This window comes from Siphateles boraxobius, unplaced genomic scaffold, assembly GCF_051911475.1.
Source record: "Siphateles boraxobius isolate OS27281-9 unplaced genomic scaffold, OSU_SipBor_1 102, whole genome shotgun sequence".
Lineage (NCBI taxonomy): Eukaryota > Metazoa > Chordata > Actinopteri > Cypriniformes > Leuciscidae > Siphateles > Siphateles boraxobius.
In genome coordinates, this window is record NW_027508703.1 from 1,325,001 (window position 1) to 1,352,500 (window position 27,500).

The window sequence follows — 27,500 nt, forward strand, 5'->3', positions numbered from 1 at the left end:
TGTTGGCGTTGGAAACGCAAGCCGGATCAGGGTTTACCGTCCCGAATCGTACCGCACCGTCCCGCTCAGTGGAAACAAGCCATATTTGTTATGGTAATGGGGTCGTAAGAGCAGTGTTTTGTGCCGCGACCACAGCGTCTCACCGTCACCCAGTTGCCCTGCTGCACACGCTCTACTTCAGCTGGAGCCGAACAATGTACAAAGTTCACTAAGCTAGTCGCATACGTGTCTCTAGTTCTGAAATCTCCTCCGTCAGCCTATATCCCTGCATTTATCACATGTAAATCCTGTGCTGACAGAGAAGGCTATGCTATACATGTGACATGAAGTGCAAGTGACAATAACAGAAGATGACATGACAGACTCACAGTGTTAGTTGACGGATCTACTCACCACAGTTGTTTGATGGACTCGTAAAAGGGCGAGCGCACGAGAGAAAAAAAGACTGCAAGCACGGATGACAGGTTAACAGGCTAGCGAGATACTAGCGTGTTGTGCTAGCGATAACGATTTAGATAAAAGCTAGCGATGTCAGATTAATGTGATAGGCAATACTAGACAATATCTAATATCTGTTTTCTCCCGCAGCTGTGCTCAGAGTACGAGGAGCTGGACCCAGAGATCTCAGCGGCGCTCACACACGTCACATGACCAACAGCAGCACATGTGACTGAGCATAAGAATAACCCTGATGAACCCTGACCTCTGACTTCTCTCATGGAAACCAGAACCCTCCAATCAGCTGCCAGAACAGTGAAGCCACGCCCACTACAGCAGCGGCTGACGGACGTCTATATGCATTTCAGATGAAGTTTATATCCTTAATACATTACACATAAACAATTATTTTTCAGTTAATATTCAGCTTTTAAAATGGCGTTGTGAACTTATATAAATGATTAAACTCCTGATATGTTTGTAGTGATCACAGCAGAGAAGTGAATCACACGCTCCGTGCGACTGGCTGTATCACAAACTCTGATCCTGAGATCACGCTACAGTTATTGCTGTGTTTGATCAACACTAAACCCACAACCAGCCTGGGCTTTTGCTGCACGTGTGTGTGTGTGTGTGCGTGCAGCCTGTGAGTGTGTAGAGCGATCGCTAACAGCAAAATAAACTCACTTAATATAATTCACGTCAGGTGGTTCTTTGACTTTAATGTTTCAGTGCTGTCGAGATCTGGTGTGATTTAAACATGTGCAGTGGTGTGGCTTCCAGATCTGTAGAGTTGCTTTTTGCTTTTGTATTTCTTGAACAAAACAAAAAAAAGATATGCCTACAGCACAGCATTTGAATGAAAGGATAAAAGTAAAGATAGGTTCACTGGTTATTTTATGTGCAGGACATTAGATTCAGACTTCTGGTGTGATTATATTGATGTAACGGAGAAGAGTGTGTGTGAATCTCCTGTGTCTGTGCAGCGTCTCATAGTAAAACTGTCAGTTGAATTACTTCAATAAAAGCCACATCACCTATTTGCTGAAACAATGTAGTTCAGTAGCAAATGTTTTTATTTATTTATAAAATTCACAAGACAGCAGCTTAAAACAAGTTTCTGTGTGCACAATCCTTACACACGGAGTGTGTGCTTTAATAAAAGCAGCTGAGGGTTTATTCAGGCATGACCTCTGCTGGAGGAATGAGTTTCCTCTGACGGGGCTGGGATGTGTGTGTGTGTGTGTGTGTCCTCCGCTGGTCATGCTGTGGTATGGTTGTGAGCTGCTCTGTGTGTGTTGAGATGAATCCTGAGGAGCGGGAATAGGAGGAGAGTGTGTGTGTGTGTGTGTGTGTGTTTACACGCTGCTGTGGGACTGGTGTGAGTCGGTCGGTGTGTGTGTAGTCTTCGGAGGAACGCTGCCGCCCTGCAGGAGAGGATGAACCATGGACATGTGCACGTTCAGATTGTGTGCCTTCTCGAAGCGCTTCCCGCAGATCACACACGCGAACTCCAGCTCCGCCTCCGCCTTGTGCTTCGTCATGTGATACTTCAGAGACGCCCGCTGCCGGCACTGGAAGCCACACACCTCACACCTGAAACACACACACAGACAGACGGAGGCCGTGAATGAGAAGCATAGCAGCTGAAACATATACACACACACTCTCACTGCAGGGGATTGGCCCCCGAGTGCCTCATCTGATGGACACACACACACACACACACTCTCACTGCAGGGGATTGGCCCCCGAGTGCCTCATCTGATGGACACACACACACACACACTCACTGCAGTGGTTTGGCCCCCGAGTGCCTCATCTGATGGACACACAGACAGACACACACACACTCACTGCAGTGGTTTGACCCCCCGAGTGCCTCAACTGATGGACACACACACACTCACTGCAGTGGTTTGGCCCCCGAGTGCCTCATCTGATGGACACACACACACTCACTGCAGTGGTTTGGCCCCCGAGTGCCTCATCTGATGGACACACACACTCACTGCAGTGGTTTGGCCCCCGAGTGCCTCATCTGATGGACACACACACACACACACACACTCACTGCAGTGGTTTGGCCCCCGAGTGCCTCATCTGATGGACACACACACACACACACTCACTGCAGTGGTTTGGCCCCCGAGTGCCTCATCTGATGGACACACACACACTCACTGCAGTGATTTGTCCCCCGAATGCCTCATCTGATGGACACACAGACACACACACACACACACACTCACTCACTGCAGGGGTTTGGCCCCCCGAGTGCCTCATCTGATGGACACACAGACACACACACACACACACACTCACTGCAGTGGTTTGGCCCCCGAATGCCTCTTCTGATGGACACACAGACACACACACACACACACACTCACTGCAGTGGTTTGGCCTCCGAGTGCCTCATCTGATGGACACACACACACTCACTGCAGTGGTTTGGCCCCCGAATGCCTCATCTGATGGACACACACACACACACACACACTCACTGCAGTGGTTTGGCCCCCGAGTGCCTCTTCTGATGGACACACAGACACACACACACACTCACGGCAGTGGTTTGGCCCCCGAGTGCCTCATCTGATGGACACACACACACACTCACTGCAGTGGTTTGGCCCCCGAATGCCTCATCTGATGGACACACACACACACACACACACACTCACTGCAGTGGTTTGGCCCCCCGAGTGCCTCATCTGATGGACACACACACACACACACACACTCACTTCAGTGGTTTGGCCCCCGAATGCCTCATCTGATGGACACACACACACACTCACTGCAGTGGTTTGGCCCCTGAATGCCTCATCTGATGGACACACACACACACACACTCACTGCAGTGGTTTGGCCCCCGAGTGCCTCTTCTGATGGACACACAGACACACACACACACACTCACTGCAGTGGTTTGGCCCCCGAGTGCCTCTTCTGATGGACACACAGACACACACACACACACTCACTGCAGTGGTTTGGCCCCCGAATGCCTCATCTGATGGACACACACACACACTCACTGCAGTGGTTTGGCCCCTGAATGCCTCATCTGATGGACACACACACACACACACTCACTGCAGTGGTTTGGCCCCCGAGTGCCTCTTCTGATGGACACACAGACACACACACACACACTCACTGCAGTGGTTTGGCCCCCGAGTGCCTCTTCTGATGGACACACACACACACACACACACTCACTGCAGTGGTTTGGCCCCCGAATGCCTCATCTGATGGACACACACACACACTCACTGCAGTGGTTTGGCCCCTGAATGCCTCATCTGATGGACACACACACACACACACACACTCACTGCAGTGGTTTGGCCCCCGAGTGCCTCTTCTGATGGACACACAGACACACACTCACTGCAGTGGTTTGGCCCCTGAATGCCTCTTCTGATGGACACACAGACACACACTCACTGCAGTGGTTTGGCCCCTGAATGCCTCTTCTGATGGACACACACACACACTCACTGCAGTGGTTTGGCCCCCGAATGCCTCATCTGATGGACACACACACACACTCACTGCAGTGGTTTGGCCCCCGAATGCCTCATCTGATGGACACACACACACACACACACACACTCACTGCAGTGGTTTGGCCCCCCGAGTGCCTCTTCTGATGGACACACACACACACACACACTCACTGCAGTGGTTTGGCCCCCGAATGCCTCATCTGATGGACACACACACACACTCACTGCAGTGGTTTGGCCCCTGAATGCCTCATCTGATGGACACACACACACACGCACACACTCACTGCAGTGGTTTGGCCCCCGAGTGCCTCATCTGATGGACACACACACACACTCACTGCAGTGGTTTGGCCCCCGAATGCCTCATCTGATGGACACACACACACACTCACCGCAGTGGTTTGGCCCCTGAATGCCTCATCTGATGGACACACACACACACACACACACACACACTCACTGCAGTGGTTTGGCCCCCGAGTGCCTCATCTGATGGACAGACAGACACACACACACACACGGCAGTGGTTTGGCCCCCGAGTGCCTCATCTGATGGACACACACACACTCACTGCAGTGGTTTGGCCCCCGAGTGCCTCATCTGATGGACAGACAGACAGACACACACACACACGGCAGTGGTTTGGCCCCCGAGTGCCTCATCTGATGGACACACACACACACTCACTGCAGTGGTTTGGCCCCCGAGTGCCTCATCTGATGGACACACACACACACACTCACTGCAGTGGTTTGGCCCCCGAGTGCCTCATCTGATGGACAGACAGACAGACACACACACACTCACTGCAGTGGTTTGGCCCCCGAGTGCCTCATCTGATGGACAGACAGACACACACACACACACGGCAGTGGTTTGGCCCCCGAGTGCCTCATCTGATGGACACACACACACTCACTGCAGTGGTTTGGCCCCCGAGTGCCTCATCTGATGGACAGACAGATGTTTCCTCTGCTTGAAGGTCTGGCCGCACTGGTCACAGATGTAGTTCCTCACCTCTAGACACAAAAATCATAATCATAAACTCCTCCACATATGAAAGAGATGTAAATCAGATTATTTCTGACATGTCATGGTGAAACGTAAACCCTCCTGTTGTGTTTGGCTCAATTGTTGTCCGCGCTGGATTTTCAAACTGCTTGAAACACTACGAGTGTATCTAAACGAGCCAACGCTAGTGGCGTTCATGGATGACTCATCTTCTCACTGTGGGAACGTGAGCATCGGGGCATTACGGTCGAGACTCCAATACCTCGAAAACGGTGGAGCTTCCAAGAGCGCGCTGGCCCTCCCCCGGGGGCTCTACCGGATGATCAGATGTCGGTCACTGTATCGGAGGGTGAGCTAATGTCCTCTAGGGATGAAGACTCGGCTGCGCTGCCTCCTTCGGGTGTGGCAGCGTTGCCCGAGTCAGACCCTGAGCTCACAGATATGCTTTCCCGGGCCGCTGCAAGTGTTGGGCTCAAGTGGAACCCTCCACCGTGTCCTGAACCCTCACGGCTGGACGATTGGTATGCCCGGGCGGCCCGTGCTGGTTCCCAGCACCCCGCCCCAGTGCCTTTTTTCCGGAAGTGCATGATGCCAGAGCATGGACGGCACCTTTTTCTGCCCGAAACCGTTCTGGTGCCTCGTCCTCCCTCACTACCCTTGACGGCGGAGCAGCTAAGGGTTACGTGGAGCTCCCCCCGGTGAAACGGTCTGTGGCGATGCAGCTGTGTCCCAAGACCACTACCATTTGGCGGGGCAATCCCCCTCTCCCCTCCCGCGCGTGCAAGTTCTCGTCCGCTCTCGCGGATAAGGCTTACTCAGCCTGTGGGAAAGCTGCCTCCGCCCTGCATGCCTTGGCACTCATGCAGGACTAGCGCTCAAGAAATTGCACGAGGGTAGTTCCGAACCCAGGGGTTATGCAGGAGCTGCGTACAGTGAGGGACCTGGGTAGGTTGATGTCCACGTTGGTGGTCCAAGAGCGACACCTGTGGCTGTGGCTCTAGCCTGACAAGGTGTGTTCCTCAACGCCCCTGTCTGCCAGGCCGGCCTCTTTGACCGTTTCTACGCTTGGCGTTCGAGGGTCGGGCATATTAGTACAAAGTCCTACCCTCGTCTTTACGAAGGTCGCGGAGGCAGCCATTGTTTGCCGCATTCACTATCTTGACAACTGGCTGATTCTGGCTCAGTCTCGGGATCAGTCGTGCGAACACAGGGACATGGTGCTCAGTCACCTCAGCCTTTTTATTTTTTCCCGAACGCGTTGCTCGCTGAATGCTTAGCTTAGAAAATTCAGCAACAATGTATTTTATAACGTCCTCGTTTCTTCACACGCCGTCAAATTGACGTTGTACCCTTTCTTCTGCCCAAATGCTCAGAAGAGCTTTGGTATCTTCGAAAGACCAGCGATTATTTCGCGCGATATAAAAAAGTGAAATGTGCATCTTGCCGGCTTCGCCGCAGACCACACCTTTCCCTAACACCGATAAACTCCGCCTTTTACCTTGCCCACGCCTCTAGCCCGAGCTGGCCCGCTTTGGCCCAAGGTATTCGACGGGCCAGAAATCCTGGCCGTTGGCCCTGAGTAAGCCCCGATCAAGCCCCGGAAGTAACAGTGGAAACGCGACTGGCCCTGGCACGCACTAGCACGGCTCGGCCCTGGCCCGGCAGTGGAAACGCGGCTATTGTGTTTACCGGGAATGGCTTGTGGATTTGAACAGCTCTACCATCAGGAGATCCTCGTTTGTCCCGTCTACCTCATGGCCATGGCTGGACTGATCAACGTTTGAATGTCTTCTTTATTTTATTTCATTGTTTTCCCCTAGAAACTTTTAATAAATATATATTTTGCAACCTTATCTATTTTGTGATCGCGGTTTTTGTTGCAGTTACGAGCCGAGTTTTAACATTGGTGGTGTTTATCTGACAGAATTATTTGGCAAAAACAAAATGCATAGAAAAATTTGACAGGAAAGTGTCAAAAACATTGTAAAGGAAAACATTGACTACAACATAATCTTATGTAATAAGACATAAACATAATAAACGTTATTGATATTTTCAGTGGTTCTCTTGTTTTTTGCATGCGTTCATAATTTCTGTCCAAAAATGAAGTTTCATTGATGTTCAAACGTATGAAAGACGTTTATAGACTTGTCAGGTGAATCATCCCAGATGATGCACTGTTTCTTTATCTCGTTTTACAGCCAAGAAATCTGTGAATGGATGTTGTTGGTTTGAAGAGAAGTGACACATTTTACCCTCATAAGGGTTTGAGAACCAGACATAAAAAGGCAGAAGTAGTAGAAATAACATTAGATACTATTTATACATTCACCTCATTGTGCAAATAATCACTGCAAGCTCATTTGGAACGTATGTGGGTCAAATTGACCTCTAACCCAATGAAAATAGATGGGAATGATTCACCTTATCACATATTTTATCGTCTGTCAAGCTGCAGTAGAGGTTCATGGTTTTACATGAATATTTAGTGTTTTTCATAAATGTCCATTTTTGGCAATTGCATGGAAAAGAAGGTCGGTCTATTTGACCTGCAACAGAAGAGTTTGAACACAACAGAAGGGTTAATGAGCAATGGCTCATTTCAGCTCTTCACACACACCGTCAGCGGCGTCACCTGTGTGTGTGTGTGAGACGCGTCACCTGTGTGTATGAGCTTGACGTGTCTCTGCAGGTATCTGTCGATCATGAAGACCTTGTTGCAGCCAGGATGTGGACAGGGCCTCTCCCGCACCTCCTCGTGATGCTCCTTGATGTGTTTCTGCAGTGACACACACACACACACACACAGTGAGTGGAGCTCATGACAGCAGTGGGCATGTGCTTCAGGAGAGCGTCAGCACCTTCATGCCGTCGGCTCCTCGGTACACCGCTGTGCAGCCCTGATGAGGACACTTGTAGATGGTGGGCAGCTCCTCTCTGCAGGGAAACACACGGCTTCAGTACACACACACTGAAGAAATGTCTGGACAATATAGATATTATATTGCGATATGAGGGAAAAAAATTTGAATCGCATTTTAGTACACCTTAGCTGAATAACAGGCAAAATATGTATTTTAACCGGATATAACTATAAAAGGGTGAGGGATTTCATTGGACACAGACCTGAAAAATCGTTTTTTATGGTGCCATTGTTTTTCTCTAAAAGTGCAAACGTGCAACATGAGGTAGGCCAGAATGCACTTATGTCTTTCCACTTTTTGCTCGTCTTGTCATAACGAGTACCGAGGTTGCCGTCTCCGGGAGTGCTCTGTCTTCTGGAATATCTGTTGCATTTGTGTGCATTCCTCATATTTGTGGACATGCATGGTTTTCAAAACAAAACAATATAACTGCAAAATTTTAATTTAGGAATATCTAACGGTATCCTCGGTATTGCAAAATCCATATCATGGCACAACACAACACTGGTATAGCGCCCTCCCCTAATATTTAGGGATGTGATTGTGCGAGTGAAAAAAACAGGACATTTTTAAGACGCCGGGGGAAGACTCTACCTCAGCGAAGGCCAGCGTGGTTCAGCGTACTGAGCAATCCACTGTGTAGACGATGACGTGTAGACGGCTTTAAACTGAACACCACTATCACTGTGTTCAGCCGAACCTCCTGCCACGTTAGCAATTTACTGGAGTAACGTCAGCTAGATAGCTAGCTTAACAGTCTCTAACTTTAACAAATCAACAGGCTAAAGAACATTTACACAGGAACGTTTGCCTGTGGTTTAAAAACACCATAGAACAACAACTAGCCTAACAAAGATGTGATTGAAATAAATGATTTTCAGGTACAGAAACTGTAATGAAATGTAAAATAACACTGTTTGTAATGTATATTTTATTTATAAGTGCAGTTACAAAAGTTCTTCAGTGAAGAACGAGTGAATTTTCTGTCTTCTGTTGTGTGATTAGTGTTATTATAGAGACAGCAGGAATATTAGTGCTGTCACTTTAAGATCTGCACGGATCCAATATACCGATACACATCTGTGAAAAACACAGAAAACAGAGTCTCTCACTTCAATGGTTTAAAGTCATATTGAAATGCTCACAAAGGAATCGATAAGAGGAATCGAACATTTTTATTTTATAACAAGTATCCGATTCCTGATCTGCTTTTTTATTCTTGATCTGCTTTTTTTATTCCTGATCTGATTTTTTATTCCTGATCTGATTTTTTATTCCTGATCTGCTTTTTTATTCCTGATCTGCTTTTTTATTCCTGATCTGATTTTTTTATTCCTGATCTGCTTTTTTATTCCTGATCTGCTTTTTTTATTCCTGATCTGATTTTTTATTCCTGATCTGCTTTTTTATTCTTGATCTGCTTTTTTTATTCCTGATCTGCTTTTTTTATTCCTGATCTGCTTTTTTATTCTTGATCTGCTTTTTTTATTCCTGATCTGCTTTTTTTATTCCTGATCTGATTTTTTTATTCCTGATCTGATTTTTTATTCCTGATCTGATTTTTTATTCCTGATCTGCTTTTTTTATTCCTGATCTGATTTTTTTATTCCTGATCTGATTTTTTATTCCTGATCTGATTTTTTATTCCTGATCTGCTTTTTTTATTCCTGATCTGATTTTTTTATTCTTGATCTGCTTTTTTTATTCCTGATCTGCTTTTTTTATTCCTGATCTGATTTTTTATTCCTGATCTGCTTTTTTTATTCCTGATCTGATTTTTTATTCCTGATCTGATTTTTTTATTCCTGATCTGATTTTTTATTCCTGATCTGCTTTTTTATTCCTGATCTGATTTTTTAATTCCTGATCTGATTTTTTTATTCCTGATCTGATTTTTTATTCCTGATCTGCTTTTTTTATTCCTGATCTGATTTTTTATTCCTGATCTGATTTTTTTATTCCTGATCTGATTTTTTATTCCTGATCTGCTTTTTTATTCCTGATCTGATTTTTTAATTCCTGATCTGATTTTTTATTCCTGATCTGCTTTTTTATTCCTGATCTGCTTTTTTATTCCTGATCTGATTTTTTTATTCCTGATCTGCTTTTTTATTCCTGATCTGATTTTTTATTCCTGATCTGATTTTTTATTCCTGATCTGATTTTTTTTATTCCTGATCTGATTTTTTATTCCTGATCTGCTTTTTTATTCTTGATCTGCTTTTTTTATTCCTGATCTGATTTTTTATTCCTGATCTGCTTTTTTTATTCCTGATCTGATTTTTTATTCCTGATCTGATTTTTTATTCCTGATCTGCTTTTTTATTCCTGATCGCCTTTTTTATTCCTGATCTGCTTTTTTATTCCTGATCTGCTTTTTTTATTCCTGATCTGCTTTTTTATTCCTGATCGCCTTTTTTATTCCTGATCTGCTTTTTTATTCCTGATCTGCTTTTTTATTCCTGATCTGCTTTTTTATTCCTGATCTGATTTTTTTATTCCTGATCTGATTTTTTATTCCTGATCTGCTTTTTTATTCCTGATCTGATTTTTTATTCCTGATCTGCTTTTTTTATTCCTGATCTGATTTTTTTATTCCTGATCTGCTTTTTTATTCCTGATCTGATTTTTTTATTCCTGATCTGATTTTTTATTCCTGATCTGCTTTTTTTATTCCTGATCTGCTTTTTTTATTCCTGATCTGCTTTTTTATTCCTGATCTGATTTTTTTATTCCTGATCTGATTTTTTATTCCTGATCTGCTTTTTTATTCCTGATCTGATTTTTTATTCCTGATCTGATTTTTTTATTCCTGATCTGATTTTTTATTCCTGATCTGCTTTTTTATTCCTGATCTGCTTTTTTTATTCCTGATCTGATTTTTTATTCCTGATCTGCTTTTTTATTCCTGATCTGCTTTTTTATTCCTGATCTGCTTTTTTTATTCCTGATCTCCTTTTTTATTCCTGATCTGCTTTTTTATTCCTGATCTGCTTTTTTTATTCCTGATCTGATTTTTTATTCCTGATCTGCTTTTTTATTCCTGATCTGATTTTTTATTCCTGATCTGCTTTTTTTATTCCTGATCTGCTTTTTTATTCCTGATCTGCTTTTTTATTCCTGATCTGCTTTTTTTATTCCTGATCTGCTTTTTTTATTCCTGATCTGCTTTTTTATTCCTGATCTGCTTTTTTATTCCTGATCTGATTTTTTATTCCTGATCTGCTTTTTTATTCCTGATCTGCTTTTTTATTCCTGATCTGCTTTTTTATTCCTGATCTGCTTTTTTTATTCCTGATCTTCTTTTTTATTCCTGATCTGATTTTTTATTCCTGATCTGCTTTTTTATTCCTGATCTGCTTTTTTATTCCTGATCTGATTTTTTTATTCCTGATCTTCTTTTTTTATTCCTGATCTCCTTTTTTATTCCTGATCTGCTTTTTTATTCCTGATCTGCTTTTTTATTCCTGATCTGCTTTTTTATTCCTGATCTGCTTTTTTATTCCTGATCTGCTTTTTTTATTCCTGATCTGCTTTTTTATTCCTGATCTGCTTTTTTTATTCCTGATCTGCTTTTTTTATTCCTGATCTGCTTTTTTTATTCCTGATCTGATTTTTTTATTCCTGATCTGCTTTTTTATTCCTGATCTGCTTTTTTATTCCTGATCTGCTTTTTTTATTCCTGATCTGATTTTTTATTCCTGATCTGCTTTTTTATTCCTGATCTGATTTTTTATTCCTGATCTGCTTTTTTATTCCTGATCTGATTTTTTATTCCTGATCTGATTTTTTATTCCTGATCTGCTTTTTTATTCCTGATCTGATTTTTTTTATTCCTGATCTGATTTTTTATTCCTGATCTGCTTTTTTATTCCTGATCTGCTTTTTTATTCCTGATCTGCTTTTTTATTCCTGATCTGATTTTTTATTCCTGATCTGCTTTTTTATTCCTGATCTGATTTTTTTATTCCTGATCTGATTTTTTATTCCTGATCTGCTTTTTTATTCCTGATCTGCTTTTTTATTCCTGATCTGATTTTTTTATTCCTGATCTTCTTTTTTTATTCCTGATCTCCTTTTTTATTCCTGATCTGCTTTTTTATTCCTGATCTGCTTTTTTTATTCCTGATCTGATTTTTTATTCCTGATCTGCTTTTTTATTCCTGATCTGCTTTTTTATTCCTGATCTGCTTTTTTTATTCCTGATCTTCTTTTTTATTCCTGATCTGATTTTTTATTCCTGATCTGCTTTTTTATTCCTGATCTGCTTTTTTATTCCTGATCTGATTTTTTTATTCCTGATCTTCTTTTTTTATTCCTGATCTCCTTTTTTATTCCTGATCTGCTTTTTTATTCCTGATCTGCTTTTTTTATTCCTGATCTGATTTTTTATTCCTGATCTGCTTTTTTATTCCTGATCTGCTTTTTTATTCCTGATCTGCTTTTTTTATTCCTGATCTTCTTTTTTATTCCTGATCTGATTTTTTATTCCTGATCTGCTTTTTTATTCCTGATCTGCTTTTTTATTCCTGATCTGCTTTTTTATTCCTGATCTGCTTTTTTTATTCCTGATCTTCTTTTTTATTCCTGATCTGATTTTTTATTCCTGATCTGCTTTTTTATTCCTGATCTTCTTTTTTATTCCTGATCTGATTTTTTTATTCCTGATCTGATTTTTTATTCCTGATCTGATTTTTTATTCCTGATCTGCTTTTTTATTCCTGATCTGCTTTTTTTATTCCTGATCTTCTTTTTTATTCCTGATCTGCTTTTTTTATTCCTGATCTGATTTTTTATTCCTGATCTGCTTTTTTATTCCTGATCTGCTTTTTTATTCCTGATCTGCTTTTTTTATTCCTGATCTGATTTTTTATTCCTGATCTGCTTTTTTATTCCTGATCTGCTTTTTTATTCCTGATCTGCTTTTTTTATTCCTGATCTTCTTTTTTATTCCTGATCTGATTTTTTATTCCTGATCTGCTTTTTTATTCCTGATCTGCTTTTTTATTCCTGATCTGATTTTTTTATTCCTGATCTGATTTTTTTATTCCTGATCTTCTTTTTTTATTCCTGATCTCCTTTTTTATTCCTGATCTGCTTTTTTATTCCTGATCTGCTTTTTTTATTCCTGATCTGATTTTTTATTCCTGATCTGCTTTTTTATTCCTGATCTGCTTTTTTATTCCTGATCTGCTTTTTTTATTCCTGATCTGCTTTTTTATTCCTGATCTGCTTTTTTTATTCCTGATCTGCTTTTTTTATTCCTGATCTGCTTTTTTTATTCCTGATCTGATTTTTTTATTCCTGATCTGCTTTTTTATTCCTGATCTGATTTTTTTATTCCTGATCTGATTTTTTTATTCCTGATCTGATTTTTTTATTCCTGATCTGCTTTTTTTATTCCTGATCTCCTTTTTTATTCCTGATCTGATTTTTTTATTCCTGATCTGATTTTTTTATTCCTGATCTGATTTTTTTATTCCTGATCTCCTTTTTTATTCCTGATCTGATTTTTTTATTCCTGATCTGATTTTTTTATTCCTGATCTGCTTTTTTTATTCCTGATCTCCTTTTTTATTCCTGATCTGATTTTTTTATTCCTGATCTGATTTTTTTATTCCTGATCTGATTTTTTTATTCCTGATCTGCTTTTTTATTCCTGATCTGCTTTTTTTATTCCTGATCTGATTTTTTATTCCTGATCTGCTTTTTTTATTCCTGATCTGCTTTTTTTATTCCTGATCTGCTTTTTTTATTCCTGATCTGATTTTTTTATTCCTGATCTGATTTTTTTATTCCTGATCTGCTTTTTTATTCCTGATCTGATTTTTTTTTTCCTGATCTGATTTTTTTATTCCTGATCTGATTTTTTTATTCCTGATCTGATTTTTTTATTCCTGATCTGATTTTTTTATTCCTGATCTGATTTTTTTATTCCTGATCTGCTTTTTTTATTCCTGATCTGCTTTTTTATTCCTGATCTGATTTTTTTATTCCTGATCTGATTTTTTTATTCCTGATTTGATTTTTTTATTCCTGATCTGATTTTTTTATTCCTGATCTGATTTTTTTATTCCTGATCTGATTTTTTTATTCCTGATCTGCTTTTTTATTCCTGATCTGCTTTTTTTATTCCTGATCTGCTTTTTTTATTCCTGATCTGCTTTTTTATTCCTGATCTGATTTTTTTTTCCTGATCTGATTTTTTTATTCCTGATCTGCTTTTTTTATTCCTGATCTGCTTTTTTTATTCCTGATCTGCTTTTTTATTCCTGATCTGCTTTTTTATTCCTGATCTGCTTTTTTTATTCCTGATCTGCTTTTTTATTCCTGATCTGATTTTTTATTCCTGATCTGATTTTTTTATTCCTGATCTGCTTTTTTTATTCCTGATCTGCTTTTTTATTCCTGATCTGATTTTTTTATTCCTGATCTGATTTTTTATTCCTGATCTGCTTTTTTATTCCTGATCTGCTTTTTTATTCCTGATCTGCTTTTTTATTCCTGATCTGATTTTTTTATTCCTGATCTGATTTTTTATTCCTGATCTGATTTTTTATTCCTGATCTGCTTTTTTATTCCTGATCTGCTTTTTTATTCCTGATCTGCTTTTTTTATTCCTGATCTGCTTTTTTTATTCCTGATCTGATTTTTTTATTCCTGATCTGCTTTTTTATTCCTGATCTGCTTTTTTTATTCCTGATCTGATTTTTTTATTCCTGATCTGATTTTTTTATTCCTGATCTGCTTTTTTTATTCCTGATCTCCTTTTTTATTCCTGATCTGATTTTTTTATTCCTGATCTGATTTTTTTATTCCTGATCTGATTTTTTTATTCCTGATCTCCTTTTTTATTCCTGATCTGCTTTTTTATTCCTGATCTCCTTTTTTATTCCTGATCTGATTTTTTTATTCCTGATCTGATTTTTTTATTCCTGATCTCCTTTTTTATTCCTGATCTGATTTTTTTATTCCTGATCTGATTTTTTTATTCCTGATCTGCTTTTTTATTCCTGATCTGCTTTTTTTATTCCTGATCTGCTTTTTTTATTCCTGATCTGCTTTTTTTATTCCTGATCTGCTTTTTTTATTCCTGATCTGATTTTTTTATTCCTGATCTGCTTTTTTATTCCTGATCTGATTTTTTTTTCCTGATCTGATTTTTTTATTCCTGATCTGCTTTTTTTATTCCTGATCTGATTTTTTTATTCCTGATCTGCTTTTTTATTCCTGATCTGCTTTTTTTATTCCTGATCTGATTTTTTTATTCCTGATCTGATTTTTTTATTCCTGATCTGATTTTTTTATTCCTGATCTGCTTTTTTTATTCCTGATCTGCTTTTTTATTCCTGATCTGATTTTTTTATTCCTGATCTGATTTTTTTATTCCTGATTTGATTTTTTTATTCCTGATCTGATTTTTTTATTCCTGATCTGATTTTTTTATTCCTGATCTGATTTTTTTATTCCTGATCTGCTTTTTTATTCCTGATCTGCTTTTTTTATTCCTGATCTGCTTTTTTTATTCCTGATCTGCTTTTTTATTCCTGATCTGATTTTTTTTTCCTGATCTGATTTTTTTATTCCTGATCTGCTTTTTTTATTCCTGATCTGCTTTTTTTATTCCTGATCTGCTTTTTTATTCCTGATCTGCTTTTTTATTCCTGATCTGCTTTTTTTATTCCTGATCTGCTTTTTTATTCCTGATCTGATTTTTTATTCCTGATCTGATTTTTTTATTCCTGATCTGCTTTTTTTATTCCTGATCTGCTTTTTTATTCCTGATCTGATTTTTTTATTCCTGATCTGATTTTTTATTCCTGATCTGCTTTTTTATTCCTGATCTGCTTTTTTATTCCTGATCTGCTTTTTTATTCCTGATCTGCTTTTTTATTCCTGATCTGATTTTTTTATTCCTGATCTGATTTTTTATTCCTGATCTGCTTTTTTATTCCTGATCTGCTTTTTTATTCCTGATCTGATTTTTTTATTCCTGATCTGATTTTTTATTCCTGATCTGATTTTTTATTCCTGATCTGATTTTTTTATTCCTGATCTGCTTTTTTATTCCTGATCTGATTTTTTTATTCCTGATCTGATTTTTTATTCCTGATCTGATTTTTTATTCCTGATCTGATTTTTTATTCCTGATCTGATTTTTTTATTCCTGATCTGCTTTTTTATTCCTGATCTGATTTTTTTATTCCTGATCTGATTTTTTATTCCTGATCTGATTTTTTTATTCCTGATCTGCTTTTTTTATTCCTGATCTGCTTTTTTATTCCTGATCTGCTTTTTTATTGCTGATCTGCTTTTTTATTCCTGATCTGCTTTTTTTATTCCTGATCTGCTTTTTTTATTCCTGATCTGCTTTTTTTATTCCTGATCTGATTTTTTTATTCCTGATCTGCTTTTTTATTCCTGATCTGCTTTTTTATTCCTGATCTGCTTTTTTATTCCTGATCTGCTTTTTTTATTCCTGATCTGCTTTTTTATTCCTGATCTGATTTTTTTATTCCTGATCTGCTTTTTTATTCCTGATCTGATTTTTTATTCCTGATCTGCTTTTTTTATTCCTGATCTGCTTTTTTTATTCCTGATCTGCTTTTTTATTCCTGATCTGCTTTTTTATTGCTGATCTGCTTTTTTATTCCTGATCTGCTTTTTTTATTCCTGATCTGCTTTTTTTATTCCTGATCTGATTTTTTATTCCTGATCTGCTTTTTTTATTCCTGATCTGCTTTTTTTATTCCTGATCTGCTTTTTTATTCCTGATCTGCTTTTTTATTCCTGATCTGATTTTTTTATTCCTGATCTGATTTTTTATTCCTGATCTGATTTTTTTATTCCTGATCTGCTTTTTTATTCCTGATCTGATTTTTTATTCCTGATCTGCTTTTTTTATTCCTGATCTGCTTTTTTTATTCCTGATCTGCTTTTTTATTCCTGATCTGCTTTTTTATTCCTGATCTGCTTTTTTTATTCCTGATCTGCTTTTTTATTCCTGATCTGCTTTTTTATTCCTGATCTGCTTTTTTTATTCCTGATCTGCTTTTTTATTCCTGATCTGCTTTTTTATTCCTGATCTGATTTTTTTATTCCTGATCTGATTTTTTATTCCTGATCTGCTTTTTTATTCTTGATCTGCTTTTTTTATTCCTGATCTCCTTTTTTATTCCTGATCTGCTTTTTTATTCCTGATCTGCTTTTTTATTCCTGATCTGATTTTTTTATTCCTGATCTGCTTTTTTTATTCCTGATCTGCTTTTTTTATTCCTGATCTGATTTTTTATTCCTGATCTGATTTTTTATTCCTGATCTGATTTTTTTATTCCTGATCTGCTTTTTTATTCCTGATCTGCTTTTTTATTCCTGATCTGCTTTTTTTATTCCTGATCTGATTTTTTATTCCTGATCTGCTTTTTTATTCCTGATCTGCTTTTTTTATTCCTGATCTGCTTTTTTATTCCTGATCTGATTTTTTATTCCTGATCTGCTTTTTTATTCCTGATCTGCTTTTTTATTCCTGATCTGCTTTTTTATTCCTGATCTCCTTTTTTATTCCTGATCTGATTTTTTTATTCCTGATCTGCTTTTTTATTCCTGATCTGATTTTTTATTCCTGATCTCCTTTTTTATTCCTGATCTGATTTTTTTATTCCTGATCTGCTTTTTTATTCCTGATCTGCTTTTTTATTCCTGATCTGCTTTTTTATTCCTGATCTCCTTTTTTATTCCTGATCTGATTTTTTTATTCCTGATCTGCTTTTTTATTCCTGATCTCCTTTTTTATTCCTGATCTGCTTTTTTTATTCCTGATCTGCTTTTTTATTCCTGATCTGCTTTTTTATTCCTGATCTGCTTTTTTATTCCTGATCTGCTTTTTTATTCCTGATCTGCTTTTTTATTCCTGATCTCCTTTTTTATTCCTGATCTGATTTTTTTATTCCTGATCTGATTTTTTATTCCTGATCTGCTTTTTTTATTCCTGATCTGATTTTTTATTCCTGATCTGATTTTTTTATTCCTGATCTGCTTTTTTATTCCTGATCTGATTTTTTATTCCTGATCTGCTTTTTTATTCCTGATCTGCTTTTTTTATTCCTGATCTGCTTTTTTATTCCTGATCTGCTTTTTTATTCCTGATCTCCTTTTTTATTCCTGATCTGATTTTTTATTCCTGATCTGATTTTTTTATTCCTGATCTGATTTTTTATTCCTGATCTGCTTTTTTATTCCTGATCTCCTTTTTTTATTCCTGATCTGCTTTTTTATTCCTGATCTGCTTTTTTATTCCTGATCTGATTTTTTATTCCTGATCTGATTTTTTTATTCCTGATCTGATTTTTTATTCCTGATCTGATTTTTTTATTCCTGATCTGATTTTTTATTCCTGATCTGCTTTTTTATTCCTGATCTGCTTTTTTATTCCTGATCTGCTTTTTTATTCCTGATCTGCTTTTTTATTCCTGATCTGCACGGTTCACGTGGTTCAGGGTTTTAGGCCGTAATAACCGGAAGAATCACATCCCTGTTTATTTTGCGCTGCATTAATGACAAAAGCATTTTGAACAATCTGTCTACAGAATGCATCGATTGACCAATCACAGTCCAGGATCCCAGAGTGCTGTGTGATGTCACTACCGCTCTGACTTGATGCTGTTCTTCCAGCCGGGCTTCGGTCCGGGTTTCCGTCGGGCTTTGGGCTCCAGTGTCTTGGTCTCTTTCCTCTTTGAAGAACTGATACAATTGAAAGAATGAGAGACATTTCAATTCTCGGGGATTAATCTGCTGAAAGTCTACATGTCACATGATCATGACCCAGCATGCCTCCAGTGACTGGCGTGTTTCACTTCAGGTTATGATCATTTGTGGGTTATTGAGCTATATTGGCAGCAGTGCCTCATTTATAACCGTTGCGTCGCACAGAACCGGCCCTGAAAGAGCCGAACGCCACGCCACACACACCAGATGTGAGCTGTTAAACACACTCGCCGGGAGAATGTGTCAGTTCATCGGTAAGTTACTCTGATCCTGCGTACGAACATTAGAGACGATCAGTGTAACGACACCGATGGAGATCTGAGGGACTGATGAAGGAAAACCACTTTAATATTCATATTCAGTCCTAATCATAAATACAGTGAGGTTCACAATAACAGTTTAAATACATAAAAGAATGATTTTTACTTCTGATATACACATTTACATTAAATATGCCATTCTCATTAATGGAGTTAAGCACTTAAATTACATTAAATCACTACAGAGAAGTTACAACATTTATTATATTCTAATAAATAGAAATATTAGCTGTTGAACACATGCTGTGTTTTAATGTTTGCTTCGCGCATGATAACAGCAGAACTCGTAATCTGAGGAAACATTTTCATGCAAATAATGACCAATAATCTACAATAAGGCCTAACTGTTTCCATTAAAAATATAAAGCAATCAAAAATACAATTAGGCAAGTGGAAAAGATTGAGAAAAACTTTCTCTGAAATTAATTTTATACTATTTGATTTATTAATTCTAAAACAAGGCAAGGTTCGGCTACTAAATGATTTCTATCAATGTAATGTGTCGCACATCCGTAATTTATATTCTCCTAATGTCTCGTACCGTTAAACAAATGAGATGCAGATGATGATCTGCGTATGTAAATGAGATGCAGATGATGATCTGCGTATGTAAATGAGATGCAGATGATGATCTGCGTATGTAAATGAAATGCAGATGATGATCTGCGTATGTAAATGAGATGCAGATGATGATCTGCGTATGTAAATGAGATGCAGATGATGATTTGCGTATGTAAATGAGATGCAGATGAGGGTCGCATATGTAAATGAGATGTAGATGATGATCTGCGTATGTAAATGAGATGCTGATGATGATCTGCGTATGTAAATGAGATGCAGATGAGGGTCACATATGTAAATGAGATGCAGATGAAGATCTGCATATGTAAATGAGATGCAGATAAGGATCTGCGTATGTAAATGATATGCAGATGAAGATCTGCATATGTAAATGAGATGCAGATGAGGGTCGCATATGTAAGTGAGATGCAGATGAGGATCTGTGTATGTAAATGATATGCAGATGAGGATATGCGTATGTAAATGAGATGCAGATGAGGATCTGCGTATGTAAATGGTATGCAGATGAAGATCTGGGTATGTAAATGAGATGCAGATGAGGGTCGCATATGTAAGTGAGATGCAGATAAGGATCTGCGTATGTAAATGGTATGCAGATGAGGATCTGTGTATGTAAATGATATGCAGATGAGGATATGCGTATGTAAATGAGATGCAGATGAGGATCTGCGTATGTAAATGGTATGCAGATGAAGATCTGGGTATGTAAATGAGATGCAGATGAGGGTCTCATATGTAAGTGAGATGCAGATGAGGATCTGCGTATGTAAATGAGATGCAGATGAAGATCTGCGTAGTAGAACGAGGTGTTGTAAGCTCATATTATGGTTATCTTGTGAGGAGACACATGAACACACTCTTCCTCTGACTGGGTTATGAAGGGAATGTTGCGCAGGTTCTGGCGTACGCACGGGTTTATCAGGCGGAGTGATTTGGCTACGACACGTCTGGCTTTCGGGCGCACGTACACTCTCAGAGAGGATCCCACACACAGTTTTATAAATGAGAGCCCTGATCTTGTGTGTGTGTTACCGTTTGTCAGCGTTCAGATCCGAGCTGTCTTCAGACGAGCCGCTCTTCCTCCGGTCGTCACACTCCTCATCACTGCACATGTTCCTGAACACACAACCCCGAGCGTCACTATCCGAGCTGTGTGTGTCTGTGCTGTGGAGGTGCGTGTGTTTACCTGTCCGAGAGCTCACTGTCCACATCGCCTCTGTCCTCGAGCAGCGCAGCGCCCGGGGCCGTGTCCTCACCGCCGTCTGCCACACACACACACACACACACACACGTTACATGCACATACAGTGTCTCTTACACAATCCATCTCTATACAACCTCACCGGCACTTGGAAGGAGCTGTATATGTTGTTTATGTCATCATGTGATATAGTTTGTTAATGTATATGCTGTTTGTTACCTATGTAGAAGAGGAAGGAATGTCTTCTTCTGATTGGGAAAAGAGAACTGTACACAAGCATGCGAGTTCGTGATCAGCAATAGGTTATATTTATTTGACCAGTAACAATTTATGTAAATGTTGACATGTCATATCAATCACAGTATGGTGTGCCACAGGGCTCAATGCTGGGTCCTCTGCTTTCCTCCGTGTAAAGGTTTCCTGATAATACCTTACGAAGGAAGCATGGGATTTGTTTTCATTGTTAAAACAGTTATGAAGTTGGACAGATGTGAAACTAAATTGGTTCTCCTGATCTGGGTAGAAGAACAATTCATGGTTCAGATCATTTATGTTTTTTGAGCCACGAATTGGAATCTTTTTTTGGATCAGCAAAGATTTTTTATATATATATATATGGGGTGGGTTTAAAGTAACTTTGCTTTTCATTTATTACTTAAAGGAACACGCCGACTTTTTTGTACTTTAGCTTATTCACCGTATCCCCCAGAGTTAGATAAGTCCATACATACCTTTTTCATCTTACAGCACAGAGTTACAGAGTTACAGCACTCACGGAGATGAAAAAGGTATGTATGGACTTATCTAACTCTGGGGGATACGGTGAATAAGCTAAAGTACAAAAAAGTCGGCGTGTTCCTTTAAAGCTCACTTGAAGTACTTCAATAAATGAATGTGACTTGACTTAGCACTAGTGACATATGCCTATGTGTGCCTGGGCTAGCTTTCCGACCGGCTATTTAGACGGGTATTTTGACATAATTGTGTGTGTAGATGTCCGTTCAAGGGCAAGGAAATGCGAAAGAGGAATCAGTTCAGTGTTCGAGCACTCTCTCTCTCTCTCTCTCTCTCTGAGTGTGTGTGGCTGTGCGCACAGATAACGTCCGATTTTCGCCTCTTCTTCCGCATTTAAAATTGTTTAAATGTGTAAATTGGCAAGACAAAACACGTCCAAATGATAAACTTTCACTCTATGATGGTTAAATTCAGCAGTAAAGCTGCGAATCACATGCGTGTCGAACCGTGGGGCGCTGATCCGTACAGATCACGATCACCTGCGACCCGTTGCAGCCCTAGCTGTGTTGTGTTATGAGGATTGTGTGTTGTGTTATGAGGATTGTGTGTTGTGTTATGAGGGTTGTGTGTTGTGTTAGAGGATTGGGTGTTGTGTTATGAGGATTGTGTGTTGTGTTATGAGGGTTGTGTGTTGTGTTATGAGGGTTGTGTGTTGTGTTATGAGGATTGTGTGTTGTGTTATGAGGATTGTGTGTTGTGTTATGAGGGTTGTGAGTGGTGTTATGAGGGTTGTGTGTTGTGTTATGAGGGTTGTGTGTTGTGTTATGAGGGTTGTGTGTTGTGTTATGAGGGTTGTGTGTTGTGTTATGAGGATTGTGTGTTGTGTTATGAGGGTTGTGTGTTGTGTTATGAGGGTTGTGTGTTGTGTTATGAGGGTTGTGTGTTGTGTTATGAGGGTTGTGTGTTGTGTTATGAGGATTGTGTGTTGTGTTATGAGGATTGTGTGTTGTGTTAGAGGATTGTGTGTTGTGTTATGAGGATTGTGTGTTGTGTTATGAGGATTGTGTGTTGTGTTATGAGGATTGTGTGTTGTGTTATGAGGATTGTGTGTTGTGTTATGAGGGTTGTGTGTTGTGTTATGAGGGTTGTGTGTTGTGTTATGAGGGTTGTGTGTTGTGTTATGAGGATTGTGTGTTGTGTTATGAGGATTGTGTGTTGTGTTATGAGGGTTGTGTGTTGTGTTAGAGGATTGTGTGTTGTGTTATGAGGGTTGTGTGTTTTGTTATGAGGGTTGTGTGTTGTGTTATGAGGATTGTGTGTTGTGTTATGAGGGTTGTGTGTTGTGTTAGAGGATTGTGTGTTGTGTTATGAGGGTTGTGTGTTGTGTTATGAGGGTTGTGTGTTGTGTTAGAGGATTGTGTTGTGTTATGAGGGTTGTGTGTTGTGTTATGAGGATTGTGTGTTGTGTTATGAGGGTTGTGTGTTGTTTTATGAGGGTTGTGTGTTGTGTTAGAGGATTGTGTTGTGTTATGAGGATTGTGTGTTGTGTTATGAGGATTGTGTGTTGTGTTATGAGGATTGTGTGTTGTGTTATGAGGGTTGTGTGTTGTGTTATGAGGGTTGTGTGTTGTGTTATGAGGGTTGTGTGTTGTGTTATGAGGGTTGTGTGTTGTTTTATGAGGGTTGTGTGTTGTGTTATGAGGATTGTGTGTTGTGTTATGAGGGTTGTGTGTTGTGTTAGAGGATTGTGTGTTGTGTTATGAGGGTTGTGTGTTTTGTTATGAGGATTGTGTGTTGTGTTATGAGGATTGTGTGTTGTGTTATGAGGGTCGTGTGTTGTGTTAGAGGATTGTGTGTTGTGTTATGAGGGTTGTGTGTTGTGTTATGAGGGTTGTGTGTTGTGTTATGAGGGTTGTGTGTTGTTTTAGAGGATTGTGTTGTGTTATGAGGGTTGTGTGTTGTGTTATGAGGATTGTGTGTTGTGTTATGAGGGTTGTGTGTTGTTTTATGAGGGTTGTGTGTTGTGTTAGAGGATTGTGTTGTGTTATGAGGGTTGTGTGTTGTGTTATGAGGATTGTGTGTTGTGTTATGAGGGTTGTGTGTTGTTTTATGAGGGTTGTGTGTTGTATTAGAGGATTGTGTTGTGTTATGAGGGTTGTGTGTTGTGTTATGAGGGTTGTGTGTTGTGTTAGAGGATTGTGTGTTGTGTTATGAGGGTTGTGTGTTGTGTTATGAGGATTGTGTGTTGTGTTATGAGGATTGTGTGTTGTGTTATGAGGGTTGTGTGTTGTGATATGAGGGTTGTGTGTTGTGTTATGAGGATTGTGTGTTGTGTTATGAGGGTTGTGTGTTGTGTTATGAGGGTTGTGTGTTGTGTTATGAGGGTTGTGTGTTGTGTTAAGAGGGTTGTGTGTTGTGTTAGAGGATTGTGTGTTGTGTTATGAGGATTGTGTGTTGTGTTAGAGGATTGTGTGTTGTGTTATGAGGATTGTGTGTTGTGTTAGAGGATTGTGTGTTGTGTTATGAGGATTGTGTGTTGTGTTATGAGGATTGTGTGTTGTGTTATGAGGATTGTGTGTTGTGTTATGAGGATTGTGTGTTGTGTTAGAGGATTGTGTGTTGTGTTATGAGGATTGTGTGTTGTGTTAGAGGATTGTGTGTTGTGTTATGAGGATTGTGTGTTGTGTTATGAGGATTGTGTGTTGTGTTATGAGGATTGTGTGTTGTGTTATGAGGGTTGTGTTATGAGGATTGTGTGTTTTATGAGGATTGTGTGTTGTGTTAGAGGGTTGTGTGTTGTGTTAGAGGGTTGTGTGTTATGTTTTAGGGTTGTGTGTTATGTTTTAGGGTTGTGTGTTGTGTAATGAGGGTTGTGTTATGAGGATTGTGTGTGTTATAAGGATTGTGTGTGTTATGAGGTTGTGTGTGTTATGAGGATTGTGTGTTGTGTTATGAGGATTGTGTGTTGTGTTAGAGGATTGTGTGTTGTGTTATGAGGATTGTGTGTTGTGTTATGAGGATTGTGTGTTGTGTTATGAGGATTGTGTGTTGTGTTAGAGGATTGTGTGTTGTGTTATGAGGATTGTGTGTTGTGTTATGAGGATTGTGTGTTGTGTTATGAGGATTGTGTGTTGTGTTAGAGGATTGTGTGTTGTGTTATGAGGATTGTGTGTTGTGTTATGAGGGTTGTGTGTTGTGTTATGAGGATTGTGTGTTGTGTTATGAGGGTTGTGTGTTGTGTTATGAGGGTTGTGTGTTGTGTTAGAGGATTGTGTTGTGTTATGAGGGTTGTGTGTTGTGTTATGAGGGTTGTGTGTTGTGTTATGAGGGTTGTGTGTTGTGTTATGAGGGTTGTGTGTTGTGTTATGAGGGTTGTGTGTTGTGTTAGAGGATTGTGTTGTGTTATGAGGGTTGTGTGTTGTGTTATGAGGGTTGTGTGTTGTGTTATGAGGGTTGTGTGTTGTGTTAGAGGATTGTGTTGTGTTATGAGGGTTGTGTGTTGTGTTATGAGGGTTGTGTGTTGTGTTATGAGGATTGTGTGTGTTATGAGGATTGTGTGTTGTGCTATGAGGATTGTGTGTTGTGTTATGAGGATTGGGTGTGTTATAAGGATTGTGTGTTGTGCTATGAGGATTGTGTGTTGTGTTATGAGGATTGTGTGTTGTGTTAGAGGATTGTGTGTTGTGTTATGAGGGTTGTGTGTTGTGTTATGAGGATTGTGTGTTGTGTTATGAGGGTTGTGTTATGAGGGTTGTGTGTTGTGCTAGAGGATTGTGTGTTGTGTTATGAGGATTGGGTGTGTTATAAGGATTGTGTGTTGTGTTAGAGGATTGTGTGTTGTGTTAGAGGATTGTGTGTTGTGTTATGAGGGTTGTGTGTTGTGTTCGAGGATTGTGTTGTGTTATGAGGGTTGTGTGTTGTGTTATGAGGATTGTGTGTTGTGTTATGAGGATTGTGTGTTGTGTTAGAGGATTGTGTGTTGTGTTATGAGGGTTGTGTGTTGTGTTATGAGGGTTGTGTGTTGTGTTAGAGGATTGTGTTGTGTTATGAGGGTTGTGTGTTGTGTTATGAGGATTGTGTGTTGTGTTATGAGGGTTGTGTGTTGTGTTAGAGGATTGTGTTGTGTTATGAGGGTTGTGTGTTGTGTTATGAGGATTGTGGTTGTGTTAGAGGATTGTGTGTTGTGTTATGAGGGTTGTGTGTTGTGTTATGAGGATTGTGTGTTGTGTTATGAGGGTTGTGTGTTGTGTTATGAGGGTTGTGTGTTGTGTTAGAGGATTGTGTTGTGTTATGAGGGTTGTGTGTTGTGTTCGAGGATTGTGTTGTGTTATGAGGGTTGTGTGTTGTGTTATGAGGATTGTGTGTTGTGTTATGAGGATTGTGTGTTGTGTTAGAGGATTGTGTGTTGTGTTATGAGGGTTGTGTGTTGTGTTATGAGGGTTGTGTGTTGTGTTATGAGGATTGTGTTGTGTTATGAGGGTTGTGTGTTGTGTTATGAGGATTGTGTGTTGTGTTAGAGGATTGTGTGTTGTGTTATGAGGATTGTGTGTTGTGTTATGAGGATTGTGTTGTGTTATGAGGGTTGTGTGTTGTGTTATGAGGATTGTGTGTTGTGTTAGAGGATTGTTTGTTGTGTTAGAGGATTGTGTGTTGTGTTATGAGGGTTGTGTGTTGTGTTAGAGGATTGTGTTGTGTTATGAGGGTTGTGTGTTGTGTTATGAGGGTTGTGTGTTGTGTTATGAGGGTTGTGTGTTGTGTTATGAGGGTTGTGTGTTGTGTTAGAGGATTGTGTTGTGTTATGAGGGTTGTGTGTTGTGTTATGAGGGTTGTGTGTTGTGTTATGATGGTTGTGTGTTGTGTTAGAGGATTGTGTTGTGTTATGAGGATTGTGTGTTGTGTTATGAGGGTTGTGTGTTGTGTTAGAGGATTGTGTTGTGTTATGAGGATTGTGTGTTGTGTTATGAGGATTGTGTGTTGTGTTAGAGGATTGTGTGTTGTGTTATGAGGGTTGTGTGTTGTGTTATGAGGATTGTGTGTTGTGTTATGAGGGTTGTGTTATGAGGGTTGTGTGTTGTGCTAGAGGATTGTGTGTTGTGTTATGAGGATTGGGTGTGTTATAAGGATTGTGTGTTGTGTTAGAGGATTGTGTGTTGTGTTAGAGGATTGTGTGTTGTGTTATGAGGGTTGTGTGTTGTGTTCGAGGATTGTGTTGTGTTATGAGGGTTGTGTGTTGTGTTATGAGGATTGTGTGTTGTGTTATGAGGATTGTGTGTTGTGTTAGAGGATTGTGTGTTGTGTTATGAGGGTTGTGTGTTGTGTTATGAGGGTTGTGTGTTGTGTTAGAGGATTGTGTTGTGTTATGAGGGTTGTGTGTTGTGTTATGAGGATTGTGTGTTGTGTTATGAGGGTTGTGTGTTGTGTTAGAGGATTGTGTTGTGTTATGAGGGTTGTGTGTTGTGTTATGAGGATTGTGGTTGTGTTAGAGGATTGTGTGTTGTGTTATGAGGGTTGTGTGTTGTGTTATGAGGATTGTGTGTTGTGTTATGAGGGTTGTGTGTTGTGTTATGAGGGTTGTGTGTTGTGTTAGAGGATTGTGTTGTGTTATGAGGGTTGTGTGTTGTGTTCGAGGATTGTGTTGTGTTATGAGGGTTGTGTGTTGTGTTATGAGGATTGTGTGTTGTGTTATGAGGATTGTGTGTTGTGTTAGAGGATTGTGTGTTGTGTTATGAGGGTTGTGTGTTGTGTTATGAGGGTTGTGTGTTGTGTTATGAGGATTGTGTTGTGTTATGAGGGTTGTGTGTTGTGTTATGAGGATTGTGTGTTGTGTTAGAGGATTGTGTGTTGTGTTATGAGGATTGTGTGTTGTGTTATGAGGATTGTGTTGTGTTATGAGGGTTGTGTGTTGTGTTATGAGGATTGTGTGTTGTGTTAGAGGATTGTTTGTTGTGTTAGAGGATTGTGTGTTGTGTTATGAGGGTTGTGTGTTGTGTTAGAGGATTGTGT

At 39.5% G+C, this 27,500-nt stretch overlaps 2 protein-coding genes across 9 annotated transcripts in view; one reads left to right on the forward strand and one right to left on the reverse strand.

Annotated features, from left to right (window-relative positions):
* The window catches only part of fanca (FA complementation group A), an 89,509-nt gene extending 88,018 nt beyond the window's left edge, over positions 1 to 1,491 (forward strand). For all 5 annotated transcript variants that reach the window (XM_077245543.1, XM_077245541.1, XM_077245544.1 and 2 more), the window contains one exon: positions 589 to 1,491. In XM_077245543.1, the coding sequence (XP_077101658.1) occupies positions 589 to 651 (63 nt within the window). In that variant the 3' untranslated portion in view covers positions 652 to 1,491. The remainder of the gene's footprint in view (positions 1 to 588) is intronic.
* A 5-nt stretch (positions 1,492 to 1,496) lies between these two features.
* znf276 (zinc finger protein 276) overlaps positions 1,497 to 27,500 on the reverse strand; it is a 46,571-nt gene continuing 20,567 nt past the window's right edge. The window contains exons 5-12 of one of the 4 annotated variants that reach the window (XM_077245547.1): positions 20,748 to 20,823; positions 20,594 to 20,677; positions 18,549 to 18,635; positions 7,833 to 7,908; positions 7,633 to 7,750; positions 4,880 to 4,979; positions 1,801 to 2,034; positions 1,497 to 1,704 (exon numbers count right to left, since the gene is read on the reverse strand). In XM_077245547.1, the coding sequence (XP_077101662.1) occupies positions 1,518 to 1,704; positions 1,801 to 2,034; positions 4,880 to 4,979; positions 7,633 to 7,750; positions 7,833 to 7,908; positions 18,549 to 18,635; positions 20,594 to 20,677; positions 20,748 to 20,823 (962 nt within the window). In that variant the 3' untranslated portion in view covers positions 1,497 to 1,517. Of the gene's footprint in view, positions 2,035 to 4,879; positions 4,980 to 7,632; positions 7,751 to 7,832; positions 7,909 to 18,539; positions 18,636 to 20,593; positions 20,678 to 20,747; positions 20,824 to 27,500 lie in introns of all 4 variants that reach the window. The other 3 variants (XM_077245546.1, XM_077245548.1, XM_077245549.1) reach the window with 3 other exon arrangements.